We start from the raw sequence: 13,788 nt of genomic DNA, 5'->3' as shown, positions 1-13,788 counted from the left end.
AACTCTAGGACTTGAGGCTTAAAGATGCATTGTGTTTTTCTTTTTTCAAATATATGACCTCAATAGTCTGAAGATTCATATTTGTGAAGCATTAAGACTGAAGAGATGTTAGCGTCTCTCTTCCTACTTCCCTCAGGGCTGTAGGTCTGGTGTGCTAACACTGGGCATTTTTTCACACCAGTTCTTGGACATATGCTCTGTGGTGGCTCTTTTGTTGCTCGCCTGCAGTTGCTGTTAATGTCTTCCATACAATTAATGGTATGCAAATAGCTGATTTGCATGTAGTCCTATGGTTGTTGCAGGATCAGTTTCATTTGGACTGAGATCTAGAGCCAAAGTATCTTATGTCTGTTCTTTTTTCACGTTTCACTTCTCTAGATACTGGGTGTTCAGATCTTGGGGTCGCGTGGGCACTGTAATTGGGAGTAACAAGCTGGAGCAGATGCCGTCAAAAGAAGATGCTGTTGAACACTTCCTGAATTTGTATGAAGAGAAAACTGGCAATTCTTGGCATTCAAAGAACTTCACTAAATATCCCAAAAAATTCTACCCACTGGAAATAGATTATGGACAGGTAAGTCTGAAATGTCCCTGTATGAGGTGGAGCATTGCTCAGCTGCTTTCCTTCAGCTGTTTTGTTCAGTGCTCACTGTTGGATCACTTACACTTAAAAAACCTGAGCAATGAAGTGCAGGTGCAACTATTGTATCTTCTCTGTGCTACAGAGAGTGAGCTGTAGATTGATGAGTTTCATGAATGAAAATAGATGTGTTGGGAAACTAAGTAGTTTCCTATTGTCAAGTCTGAAGTCCTTTTAGTGCTCTTCCCTGTTTACTTTGTAATTTTAAAGATGTGAATCTGAACTTAATTTAGCAGTCCTTTCACATACATCCTGTCTGAAAACACCATTTTCTTTTATTTAAAATAGATACTTCTCTGTCTTCAACGTCTAAAATCCTACCAAATGGTGAAGCAATTCTTATGCAGCATTCTGCTTAGTGCACATATTGAGCAGGCTGAGAAAGAGAAATTATTCATTGCCAGTAAGATTTGGCTATTTAGACAGCTAAGCTAAATAAGAATTCTCTTCCTTCTGCCCAGTGGGGGTTTGTATGTTTATTTAAAGGCATACCCATAACTTAAACTATTTTCAGATGAAACAGTTGAATGCTGTTAATAGCTATAAAGATATCAGAAAACATATTTTTCAAGCCATTGCATTTTTCTGTGGCCAAATTACCGGATGTCATCTTTCAGTGCAAAGTACGTGATTCTTAGCTTTATTTCTGGAAATTTGAATATTGCAGTGGCGAAGCGTCTGTTACACTGCAATGTACAGTGATATTCTGAAGCACCTGGCAGATGCTTTATTGGTGCGGCGCTCTATCCATGAAAGCATCTAGATGAAATTGTGGCTAATTGATGATTCCTGTACTTATCCGTGACAGTTTTTATTACAAAAACTTAATGAAACTGGTTATTACATATCTTTTTTGTCATAAAAGCAACAAAGTAAACAGTCATTTTTTCACATCAAGGACTCTGTGCAGAAGAACGCTTGCAGAAAAATTAATACTCTTGAGGTGAAGCAGAGATGCACACAGAGTTCCTGTTCCCTTAATTCTACTTAAATTGTGTAGTGCCACCTCTTGAAATGTCTTGCCAAATTACTGAATAGGTAGATTTTTAAACCCACTTTGTTCCAAAATGTCACAGCAATGTGCCACGCTGCCCATGAACTTCAGACTAGTCATAGTGTGCATACACTAAATTGGTTTTGAGTTGTTACCATGGCAACCAGCCTGTTACTTTTATCCTTTGTGATTTTGCTAATTCTGATTCTAATTTTACCTCCCAGGATGAAGAAGCTGTCAGGAAACTGACAGTGGGTGCTGGGACTAAGTCAAAACTTGCTAAGCCAATCCAGGACCTTATTAAGATGATCTTTGATGTGGAGAGCATGAAGAAAGCAATGGTGGAATTTGAGGTGACCACACATGTTCATGTTACTCACTCATGACCCTCATTTCTCTCTTTCCATGATACGTATGCAGCCAGAAGCAAGTTCTTTGCAATTCGTTATGCATCATACTTCCCAGAAGTCAGTGTGAATTTTAGATCAGCCTTAAAATAAGGACAAGAGTCTGACCAGAATTTGCCAAGTACTGGAAATAGTAACTTAGTTATGGTACGTGCAGTTTTTAAAACATGGGTGCATTCTTTGTTCTTCAGTGGGGAATGTCTGTATCAGCATCTTCAACTTAACAAGCCTATGAGAAACTCATCTGCTGGTCCTGGTATCAGTAGTCATTCTATGTTTATTGTTTGGTTTTTGTTTTTTTTTTTTTTCCAGTGATGCATCATGACCACTGTTCACTGAATGCTCTTAAGATATTAACACAGCCAGTTTGCTGGTAATGTGAGGCAGGAGGCACTTTTTTTTTTTCCTGAGCAGTGAACCACACTTGGTGAGGGGCTGGGGGGTAAGCACTACTACTAATTTAGATAGCAAATGAACATGCAGCTCAGACTTGAGAAATGCTGCCAGTTGCGTGCACTAATGAAGTGCCTTGACGAAGTCCAGATCCTCTTACGAATGGGGCCAAACTCTAGATTTTGTTGTTGTTGTTGTATTTCTTATTTGTTCTAATCATACCCTATTTTCAACCATTCTTCTTTCCTGCATACTTTTTGATCTGCTTTTCTAACAGGCTTTCAGAGAGTGGTCTCCTTGTATTGTCTGTCTCTCCTTGCCTAGAAACAGCTTTATTGGTGTTCAGAGATCCTGCAGTTTGTTTGAATGCAGCCATTCAAACTGGGTTAATTCTAACTAACAAGCTTCAGTTTTCTTCAGCCAGCTTAGTTATCCTTCTCTAAGAGTTCATATTTAAGCAGCTGTTGTTTGCTCTCTGTGTCAGTATTTTGTGTATCTACTTTTCAGAACAGGCTTTGCACCATTCCGTACAGCTTATCTGAAAGCTTCAGATAGCTTGCCCAATGTTTTGTAGTACCTTGGGTTAACTGTGTTCCCCTGTATCTCCAGTGGTTCTTTACATCAAAGTCTTTTAAAATACTTACAATTCTGTGGAACTGGAACTGGCTGAAGACTCTGAACTGATCATCATCTGATGTCTTCTGGCTTTGTAGAAGTCTGTTGATACTATATTAATTCACAGCAGCTGCAGATCTATAGGTGACTTGGGAGTCCAGATGGGCCTGTCTTCCTATGAGATTTATCTTCCTGCACTGTTTCTGCCGAACAGCTGTTTTCCGTTAGAGGAAATAATGTTTTTCCTAGTTAGAGGTTTCTGTGCATCCTCTGAAAACGACTCCTTCATTCCTTTAATTATCCTGATCTCAAGTATTTCATTCCATCCAGGCACTCTCGGTCTGCCAAAACTGCAAAACTAAATTCTTAGTCTTTCCATTACATGACAATAGAGTTATCTGATGTATTTATCTTCCTGCTTCTAACTTAGCTTTCAGGAATTTTACCTCACCAAGTTTTTTATTTTATTTAAGTTTATTACAATTACCTATGTCATTGCCATACATAGTTAGAGGGCTCAGTCTACTCTTGTGCTGTGTCCTCTCTTGCCTGCATGGAAGGCAAACATCTCCCTTGCCTCTCATGACAACCTTAGTACACACATCTGTGATGTGGAGCTAATTCTTCATGTTACCCTCAGTGCATCTGGCAGTAATTGCAGTGCTGATGTTTTAGATCCAACCCCTTGACTGCTGTGTTCTTTTGATGCATCTAGCGATAAAGCTTTGGATGCAGTTTAGCTTTATATTAGCTCTGCAGGGCTCTGTTCACCTCCCATGACTCACAGAAGACAAATTCCAGCCCTTTGGCTGTATGTGGGCTCTGTAAGAGATACATTACTCAGTCATGTTGTTGGGGGATGTGGTAGTTTATAGGTGTTAGTGTCTATATGTGGTAGTTTATAGGTTTATATAACTTCAGTTAGTATAGGTGTCTGCAGCTATTCTGCACATCCAAGTTAAGTGGCCCGTTTTATGTGTCTTTTATGATTTTTCAGCTAATAATTAAATAATACGGATGGATGGTACTCAACAGGAAAGCATTGGCCGCAAAAGTTTGGGAGCTACAAATCTATTGCAAGTTGTTTTTCATTAGGTTATTAATCTTGGCTTTGTGACTCTCGTGTCCCTAAGACATAATCAGTTTTGAAGTCTGTCTTTTCTCTTGCATTCCATCTTGGCTTTTCTTAGTATCTGGCTTTATGTATGCTTAGCTGCAGCTAAAGGTGAAAGTTCTTCTAAGCCCAGTACGTGGTGGAACTCTCCATACAAAATCACTTCAGGGCTTTCGCACCAGTCTGTAGCTTGGAAGAGCCTTCTGAGTTCACCTTGCAGAGAAGATTTGCATAAAGCTGAGTTTCCTAGCTCCATAGTGAATAAATAATGTGGAACTTACCCAGACAGTATGATGATATACATGGTTTTATAGGATCTTCTGTCCTTGAGCTGAATCTTAAACCCATCAAGTTAAATAAAAGCTACTTTGACCTGCCGGGTGTACGGTGAGTACTGTCAAGAGTCCAGAGGGTGTCTGTATGATCTTTGCAAAAGACTCCATTGGACTTGACTTTTGTCAAACATTCTTGCGTTCAGATGGTCCTTAACTATGCGAGGATTTAATGCTAAACCACGACAACTGCAAAGCCAAAACTCTCCCAAGATCCACCAATATACAAACAAAAGCAACATATAAATTGAATCAGTGGATAAATGCAGGCAACCAAGACATCGCTTTTAACTTAGTTGCTTTTTTTGTTGTTGGTTTTTCATTAATGAATATGAAGCATCCTATAATCTCTTTGCGTTCGACCCCTGATAATTGTAGGGTGTGGAAGAAGGCGTCTAGGTTGTACCTAGAGACACAGATGATCGTATGAACAATAATTATTTCATTCAGTCTGCTTCTTTGCTAGCCTGAAATGTATGGTTACTCAAGTGATTGAGGACTCCGTCTGACAGCAGGTCAATAATAGACTTCTACCCAGATACTTAGTACCCTATTTTTGTGTTGCCCTAGCGTACATGCTTAGTTTCCTATTGCAGTATTCCTTTGTTTCTAGGAAGTCTTCTCAGTGCTGTACACTGTCCTTCTGATACCATTCCTCGATCCGCAGAGATTAATACCAAGTCTGAAATGTTTTCATTCTTCGTGTGGTCAGTCCTACCAGAATGGAGAGACTAGTTCACTAGAAACTAGAGAGGGAATGCTGCAGTGGTTTCAGTGTAGTGAAATCCTGTTTTAATCATTTAAATCTTCATCAGATTGACCTGCAGAAGATGCCATTGGGAAAACTGAGCAAGCGACAGATCCAGAGCGCATACTCCATCCTTAATGAGGTTCAGCAGGTGAGCATGAAAGAGTTGTTAGAGCAAGAGGGGAGTTCAGAAGTTGTCCTGGGCTTGGAGTGAATGCTCAGCTGTGTGTATAAAGATCTGTGCTCTCTTTCACTGGAGAAGGGGATGTGGCTTCCACTGATAACTAGTTAGTTCTCTTCACTATTGTACCAGTTTGAGCAGTACTTTTATCTTTCCCACTTTTGTAGCACAAACTTCAGGCTGAGCCAGACATAAATGGCAGTTGAGCAAATAAAGCTGATGTCTTGATCTAGTAGCAAGCTGGTGTTTCCACCCGAGAAGTCTGCTTGACCATGAGAATAAAAGTTGACACAGGAGAGGGTCTGGCTTGATGCCATTACTGTGTTTACACATCATGACCTGGACCATTCCAAGAATCACTACACAGTACTGCCTGAACAGCTTGCAAAAGTGTACCAGCATACCCCATTTTTTGTTATGGGCTCCCTGGCAAAGCATAGATAGGGGAAGTTTTACTTCAGTTGTTAGAGTAGACCAGAACCTTGCCAAGGATGTGCACCCCTTCTGTATCCAGAAGTCTTTATTTTGTCTTCCAGAAATCTAATCCCCATTAGATTTTTCTCACATAGAAATACACAGAATTTCTGGTACAAGTACTGTCACTTACTACATGCAAAACAGTTAAATAGAATTGCCCTTTTTAGTTCTGTGAGAGTTCCAGCATTAATGCTACTTGTACATCTGCTTCTGTGTATTAACCTCAAGTATCTTGTGTGTGTCTTTTGCTATGGAGACTTAATCTTACTCAGTAATTTTCTTTGGTGCTTGTTTTCTTGTGTAGGCAGTTTCTGATAGTGGTTCAGAATCCCAGATCTTGGACCTCTCCAACCGCTTCTATACCCTGATCCCTCATGACTTTGGGATGAAGAAACCACCTCTCCTAAATAACTTAGAATACATTCAGGTATTGACTGGAAACAGTATGTTGTTTGCAGGCAACAGGTCTGATATCAGACATCTAGCAAAGAGAATTTGTGAGGTTTTAAGACTTACTTTAACCTCATGCTTTCATGAGGTTAAGCTTGTATTTCTTCAGAGTATGTTTATGTGCATATGTGTGTATACATATGCAAATAATTTTATATATAAGGTATCAGAAGACATGTTATATAGTATGGTATATTTTTTGTATATATGTGTGTGTATATTTGAGTATATTTAAGTGTACATATATTAAAAAAAGGTAGTGTTGTGTTGTTAGATGGCGATGTGTGGCAGGTGATCCACATACACTGTTACAATTTGGGGTATTCCAGAGTCATGAACATGTCAAAGGCACAAGTAAAATAACATCTTCAAATTCTTCAGGCTAAAGTGCAGATGTTGGACAACTTGCTTGATATTGAGGTTGCTTACAGCCTTCTCAGAGGTGGAAATGACGATGGAGATAAAGACCCAATTGACATCAACTATGAAAAACTTCGAACTGATATTAAGGTAAAGGAAATGACTGTGAATACAAACTGATGTCCTGTTGTTTTGGAATATAACAAATCGCCTAAACTGTAAGTGGACAGATGTATTGGCATGAGTTCAATGAAGGGCCACTGACATGGTTAAGGGACTGGAGCATGTGTTGTATGAGGAGATGCTGAAAGAGCTGGGGCGCTTTAACCTGGAGAAAAGAAGGCTCAGGGGATAGCTTATCAATGTCTCTGAATACCTGATGGGGGAAGGGAGTAAAGAAGGCAGAGACAGACTCTTTTCAGTGGTTTCCAGTCCAAGAGGGAATGAGTACAAATTGAAGTACAGGAAATTGTATTTAAACAAAAGAAGGAGCTTTTGTTGTTGATGGTGTTTGGTTTTGTTTGTTTGTTTACTGTGAGGGTGGTCAAACACTGGAAGAAGTTGCTCAGAGAGTCTGTGGAGGCTCCATTCTTGCAGGTGTTGAAAGCCTGACTGAACTCAGTCCTTGGCAACCTCCTCCAGCTGACCCTACTTTGAGCAGGGGAGTTGGAAATCATCTCAATTTCCAGATGTGCCTTCCTCTCTGTCTCTGACAAGTGCTGTCTGTGTACCTGAACATCTTCTGTAGCTGGGAATAAATTTCCACCTAAATTATAAAGGAGACTTAAACTGGGGAGTTGCAAGGGTGTGGTGGGCACCATCATGTTATAAGAAGCCTGCGAGTTTGTATGTTAAAGAAACTTCTCTCGTTTGCCTCTTTGCAGGTTGTTGACAAAGATTCAGAAGAAGCCAAGATTATTAAACAATATGTGAAAAATACTCATGCTGCTACTCACAATGCATATGACCTCAAAGTCGTGGATGTAAGCTGGGCAATAACTGGGGTTTAAGTTTGTCATTCTAAGTCAACTTACTTGTTTGCAGTTTCCTTTTATTTTTGAGTAGCTTATCTAGTTTCCTTTGTTGAAGGGATGGTTTGATAGATCAATTGCTATTAAATAGAGTAGCAAAAGTCTAGGCAGAGATGAGTCTAAGCTTACTGAGGTGTCTTTGGGTGTCTGCTTTTAATTCAATTGGCCTTGAAAAGGAGGTGGAGGAGTAATCTAAAACTGAGCCTTAGTTCATTGAATGATTTTTCAGAAAACTATGATCTCGTGAAAATGCAGAAGGGGAGATGGAAAAGTAATCAATAACAAGTACTGTGTGATCAACGCTACCTCTTTTTTGCTAGCATGACATAGCAAACTGCAAAAACTAAAAACCATCCAGATCAATTTTCCTAGCAGATTACTATATATTCCAGACTGGATGATTTTTTTAAATCCGATTAGTTGCATGAAGGTAACAGTTTATTTGCTTGGTTGTTCTTTTTCTCCTATATCTTTTTGAACTGAAGATCTTCAGGATTGAGCGTGAAGGAGAGAGTCAGCGTTACAAGCCATTTAAGCAGCTTCACAATCGCCAGCTGCTGTGGCACGGTTCCCGCACCACCAACTTTGCTGGTATCCTCTCACAGGGTCTCCGGATAGCTCCTCCTGAAGCTCCTGTGGTACGTTAAACAGATAGCTTCTCTGGCAGCCTCTATCCGTGTGCCCAGAGACAGCCACAGTCAGAGAACACCTATACGGGAGAATTTCTGTGTGGGGAGGGCTCAGTGTTACCTCTCAGCCTGCAGGCAACATTGTGTATCCAGAGTGTGTTGCTGACTGGTGTCCACAAGAGCTTGAGTTGCAGCTTTGCTCTCCTGGGAGGCCAGCCAGGTGGATTCAATGCTGCCTTTGTGTTATTGTCCCAATCTTTTTTTTTTCTTCTTCTGTTTTTTTTTTTTTTTCTTTTGCTGCTTGTAGACTGGCTACATGTTTGGGAAGGGCATCTATTTTGCAGACATGGTATCCAAGAGCGCCAACTACTGTCACACATCTCAAGCTGATCCCATAGGCTTAATACTACTGGGAGAAGTTGCCCTTGGAAATATGTAAGTAACTTATGAAGAGCATTTGCTGAATGTGCTTAACATATAGTGGTAGAAGGTGGTGCTAAATTGCAAGCCTTTTCTTCAGTATGAAGAAACAGCACTTTGTAGACCCTTAGAAACAAGATTTCTTTTTTCTTAAAATGAGAGCTATTTCGTGGGGGGAAAAAAGAATCAGTGTTGCAGGTCTACAATCTTATACTAAATGCCAATGTCATTAAAATTAGTAACTAAGACAAAGAAGGAAGACTATTCAGAAGAGTAGCACATAAATTAACTTTATATTAACTCACCATCAAGTGAAACCTGAAAAAAAAAAAAAAGATTTTCCACCAAAATAGTTTAAGACAAATGTAAAATGCTATTGCATGTTCTTTGTGCTGTACAGGTATGAGCTAAAGAATGCTTCTCACATAACAAAATTGCCCAAGGGAAAACACAGTGTGAAAGGTAAGCATTAGTAGTTGTCACTGGTAATCTGTTATTGATGGCAAACTCACCTTGTGGCCCTCTGCTTATCAAAGAGAACTATAGTCATTTCATAGTTGTACTTCCTTTATGAGTTTGCATAACGTAGCTCTATAGTTGCATCTGTGTATGTGTATGTTGTGTTGTTTTGAGATGGGAGTTAGTACACTTGGAACGTTAAGACTGAAGTTAATGTGTTGCCTGAAGTTCAGGAGGAAAGTTTCATTTGATATTACACAAGAGAAAATGTAAGGTGCATTCTCCAACGTCTTACTCGCTTTCATCATAACAGTACTATGTGCTTTAGAAGAAAGATGAGAGGTTTGATAGATCAGAAGAATAATTGTGTAGCTTTCAAAGTGCCTTAGAAGCTTGGGGAGTAGGAAAAATGTAAGAATAAAAGTTCAGATGGAACAGCTGTTCTCATTACATTTCTATCTGCAAAAAGAATCAGTATATTGTACTGAAAAAGATGATGAGAGAAAAGACTTAGCTCTCTAATTCAAGCAAAAGAAATGGTAATCATGACTATCTTCTGTACCGAGATGGGAGAGCGGAGAGCAGTAACATTCAGTAATGAGTGGCTTTTCTGAAACTATTCATTTTGAGAGGCTTAAAAAAATCAGTTGCCTAAAATAGAATAAAATGTGATTTAGCATCTTTTTCAATACATACTGCTCACACTATTATGGATGTCAAACCAGATTTGTATTGAAGAGTTTAAAGAGAATAAGAATTGGTTTGTTATACTTCTCTGAAACTGCTGCAATGTGCATGTTTTCATTGATGGACCTAGGATAGGAGAGCTTTAAGTCTGGTCTGTTTTAGCTTTGATCATACAGATTAGACAATTAACAGCCAAAAGTCTAAAATTCTGACTTTTAATGTAGCAGAGTACGAGTACCATAACTGTGGTGATGCTGAATTGAATAAACAGACTGTATCCTTGGTGTTCTTTTTAAGATACTTTTGCACTTGGTCAGCATTTGAAAATATATATGAAGTAATATTTGTCTGAGTAATTTTCTTTATGTGCAAAGTCTGTGTTTGCCTTCTAGATTTGTAACTAATGGTTTTTTTCCTTTCTAGGCTTGGGCAAAACTGCACCTGATCCCACAGCGACTACCACCCTTGGTGGTGTAGAGGTTCCCTTAGGGAACGGGATCTCAACAGGAATTAATGATACCTGTCTTCTGTATAATGAGTATCCTTTGCTATTATGCTGGCTGCATGCTGTGTCAGAGTGTTGCTGGGTTTTGCAGGACTTCGCTAACGTTGGTCAGGAGTTTTGGCACACTGTGGTTTGTTTCTTTTGAATCTGCTTTAGAGTACTCGCCAACAGTTTAGAGTCTCTTCTCCAAGGGAGATGATTGTACAGTTGCACACTTAAATTGTCATTCTGCAAAAAAAAAGGAAAGAACACACACAGCAAACAGCTGTTGTCCCAGTAGGACTCAATACCTGAAGGCACTGGTGTGGCCAGGCAATGCTGCCCAGTAGTGTCTTGCCCAGAGATGTGCCAGGACAAGGGGAGGGGAATGCAGCCTGTGGGTTTCACATCACTCCAGTCTGGTTTCTTCCTGGTCGTGCTGTGGCTGGCCAGCTTGCTCAGGAGGAGGAGGTGGGGGAGCCAGCTCTGTGGTTTGATGGAATCTCTCATCACACAGCTTTTCTTGTGTTCCCCAGACCCTTTGCAAGTATTGAGGTAAACTTCAGATGCTCATCAGAGATATAGCAGTTAAGCCTCGTTCTAGGCAGACGTGGTCCCAAATGAATGTGTGCTCAACAATCATAAGAGGTCATAAGTGATATCTAAGCTCCCAGATAATCTCTTCACTGCCAGTGAAGTAAGTAACCCATTAATACAACCTCTGGGTTGTGCAGAAACTGTCTTCTCTCTTGGTAAGCTGTTTTCCTCTTACAAGCAGTGTTGACAACAGAACTCATGGCAATACTGTTTTTGTCTTGAGTTTTCTTAAATACAGCATCTGTCTTGGTCAGATGATAAAATAGAATAATAATAGCTAACTGAGGTAACATGATGTGCGTTCATTTTGTTTTACACTGTGTTTAACAGGAATGCTTTTCATCTAAAATTGGTATTAGAGGCAAGTTTGAGGCCTAAAGCATTGAGAAACAAATAGGCAAGCTGGGACTGTCTTCTGAGAAAACAAAATAGTGCAGTACAGTCATAGAATGTGCAAGCACTGCCAGCCACTGTAGAGCTCTTCTCTCTGATTCCAGTTTGGGTTTTTTAGTGGGAAATTAAGAGGACATGAATGAGTTTGTGCTGAAAGGTAGCAACAGAGCTACAGTTATAATTGTAGATGCCAGGTCTGTAACTGCAGATCTCATCTAGGCTATGTTGCTCCACTGTTTAAATAGCAAGAGAGATGTTGTGTGTTATGGCTCTGGCTGACAATAAATAATCTTCAAGAGCTACAGCCCCATATCTAAGTCAGTTCACCTGCCTGTCAGTCAGGATTCCTGCTGCATCAGCATTAACTCTCCATACGACTGTTATTTGCATGTTTCGAACTATTGTATAAAACATTTTCAGATTCAAAGACAACTCAAATTTAAAGATTTGTGGTTTGAGCTGTTAGAACTGCTTAATCACACTGGCATCTGTACGGTAGCTTCAAAGCTACCAAAAGTGCAAAGGTGAAGTTTGACTGTGTTTTGAGGTTTTTCTGTGTTGTTAATATCAACAACTGTAATTATTCCTTAACATTCTTCCCAGATATATTGTGTATGATGTTGCTCAGGTAAATCTGAAGTACCTGCTGAAACTGAAATTCAACTATAAGACATCACTCTGGTGAACAGTATTTAGAAGCCCTGTTAGAGTTATACTGTAGTTACACTATAGCGTTGACTTCTGGCATGCTTATGCATTGACTTCTCTTACCAAGATATCAAGAGCTAGACTGCAGAAGCGGTTACTAAATCCTGTTTAGTACAACACGTAGTGAAAGTTTTATATAAATGTGTGGCAACACATGGACCTGAATTCTAATGAGAACGAGTACCTGGTTTTGTTTTATATCACTTCTAATTTTGGGGCTATCAAGTGTTTCTTTTAATTGACCAAACTGACAAAAAAAAAAAAAATCAAGCCTTGTGTTTTTAGCCAAACAGAGCTGGGCAATAGCAGGAGAAGGAGCTTGAGGGTGTTAGCTTTGTTAATGTTCCTTCTTGTTTAAGATACCCTTTTTCAGTTTTCATTTGAATAAATGATAAATGTGCATTTATTTTGAGGTAAAAAATAAAAGCTAATTTCATACTAACAGCTTTATGTTTCAAAATTTCCAAATTGTTTTGGTTTTGAGTCATAATTTAAATATATTTGGTAGAATGTTCTTAAACGTGGTATCTCTCTATGAAGATCAAATGCCAAATACTGAAATCTGTAGTCACGTTTCAGGAAATCATGGTGAAATGAAAATTTGGACTTTCCACTGAGACTTCATCTGTCAACAGTTGGTGTGGTAAATATGGAAAATGAACTTGTGGCTGTTTGAACTTAGTATTAGCCCCAATAAACCTCCTTTATATATCTACCTTCAACGTGCTGTAAGTTGGTTGTTGTAGATTGAAGTCCTAACAAAGCCATAAGGTGAGTTTGGGCTCAAGCTTTTCACTCACTCATGATCTGGAGTGATGTCTGCCACTCTGGGTAGTCTTGAATTCCCTGTCTTGAAACATTTATATGAACTAGTAATTTCAATGTTTAGTGATGTTTATTACTTCTCACTTTCAGTAATACTTTTGAGCAATATGGGAGTACTTGACTATGGAGCAACATCAGTTCTTTTTCTTCAAAAATTACTGATTTCCTTGAGCTATTAGGGCACGTTGGCTAATCTCTGGGGACAGTTCTGCACTGGCAGTGCATTCAGTATCTCCTCCGCTATGACAGTTCCCTTCCCAAGAAGGGACAGTTCAAGCTCATTCTGACGGTTGCAGCCTCAGTCTTTGGTAACCTCTGTGGAAACAGCAGATCAGTTTCCTAAAACGTTGAAACATCCCAGTGCCTTTTGAAAAAGGAGTTCAAAGCCAAAGTGGTTGCTTATGGTGCGGCTCTTTCCAGGATCCCTGAAGGAGAGAAGGATGAGGAGTGGTAGATGGAAAACAAAGCTGCTGTCTGGGAGAGAAGGAAATGTGGAAGGATTGGGCAAGTCGTATGGCTTGAGGACAGTTCAACACAAGGATCAATTGATGTTGGTGCTAATGGATTTTGAGAGGAAGTTCTGGTTCTTCAGTAGCTTAACCAGTGGCTAATCATTGTTTTGCTTCCAACAGAAACTTTTGGTCAGTCATTTAAGTGTAATCTTGTCAGTCTGTGAAAGAGAACACAGGAACTGGTTCAGTTTAGTTGTGAGGCAGATTTCTGCCCCCCTGCCCCAAACCACCAAAACCAAAAAACAGCTTACAGTTCAGTTTGGGACCAGGAATTAAAGGTAGATGCTTTTGATGTTCCCTCTGCCGCCTGTACCAGAGGTGGCTCAAAGTTC

At 39.6% G+C, this 13,788-nt stretch overlaps 1 protein-coding gene across 1 annotated transcript; it reads left to right on the top strand.

The window, feature by feature from the left end:
• Positions 1-378: 378 nt before the first annotated feature.
• On the top strand, positions 379-12,845 carry LOC104627081 (poly [ADP-ribose] polymerase 1; the record flags this gene model as incomplete). The annotated part of the gene is made up of 11 exons (XM_010295187.1): positions 379-574; positions 1,859-1,987; positions 5,311-5,394; positions 6,206-6,328; positions 6,733-6,861; positions 7,596-7,694; positions 8,228-8,380; positions 8,679-8,806; positions 9,192-9,253; positions 10,361-10,475; positions 12,015-12,845. Coding segments are annotated over 11 exons (1,300 nt in total), but the record flags the coding sequence as incomplete, so codon positions are not given.
• Positions 12,846-13,788: the final 943 nt, after the last annotated feature.

This window comes from Phaethon lepturus, unplaced genomic scaffold (assembly GCF_000687285.1).
Source record: "Phaethon lepturus isolate BGI_N335 unplaced genomic scaffold, ASM68728v1 scaffold54090, whole genome shotgun sequence".
Taxonomy (NCBI): domain Eukaryota; kingdom Metazoa; phylum Chordata; class Aves; order Phaethontiformes; family Phaethontidae; genus Phaethon; species Phaethon lepturus.
This window is presented reverse-complemented; position numbering and strand designations above follow the sequence as displayed.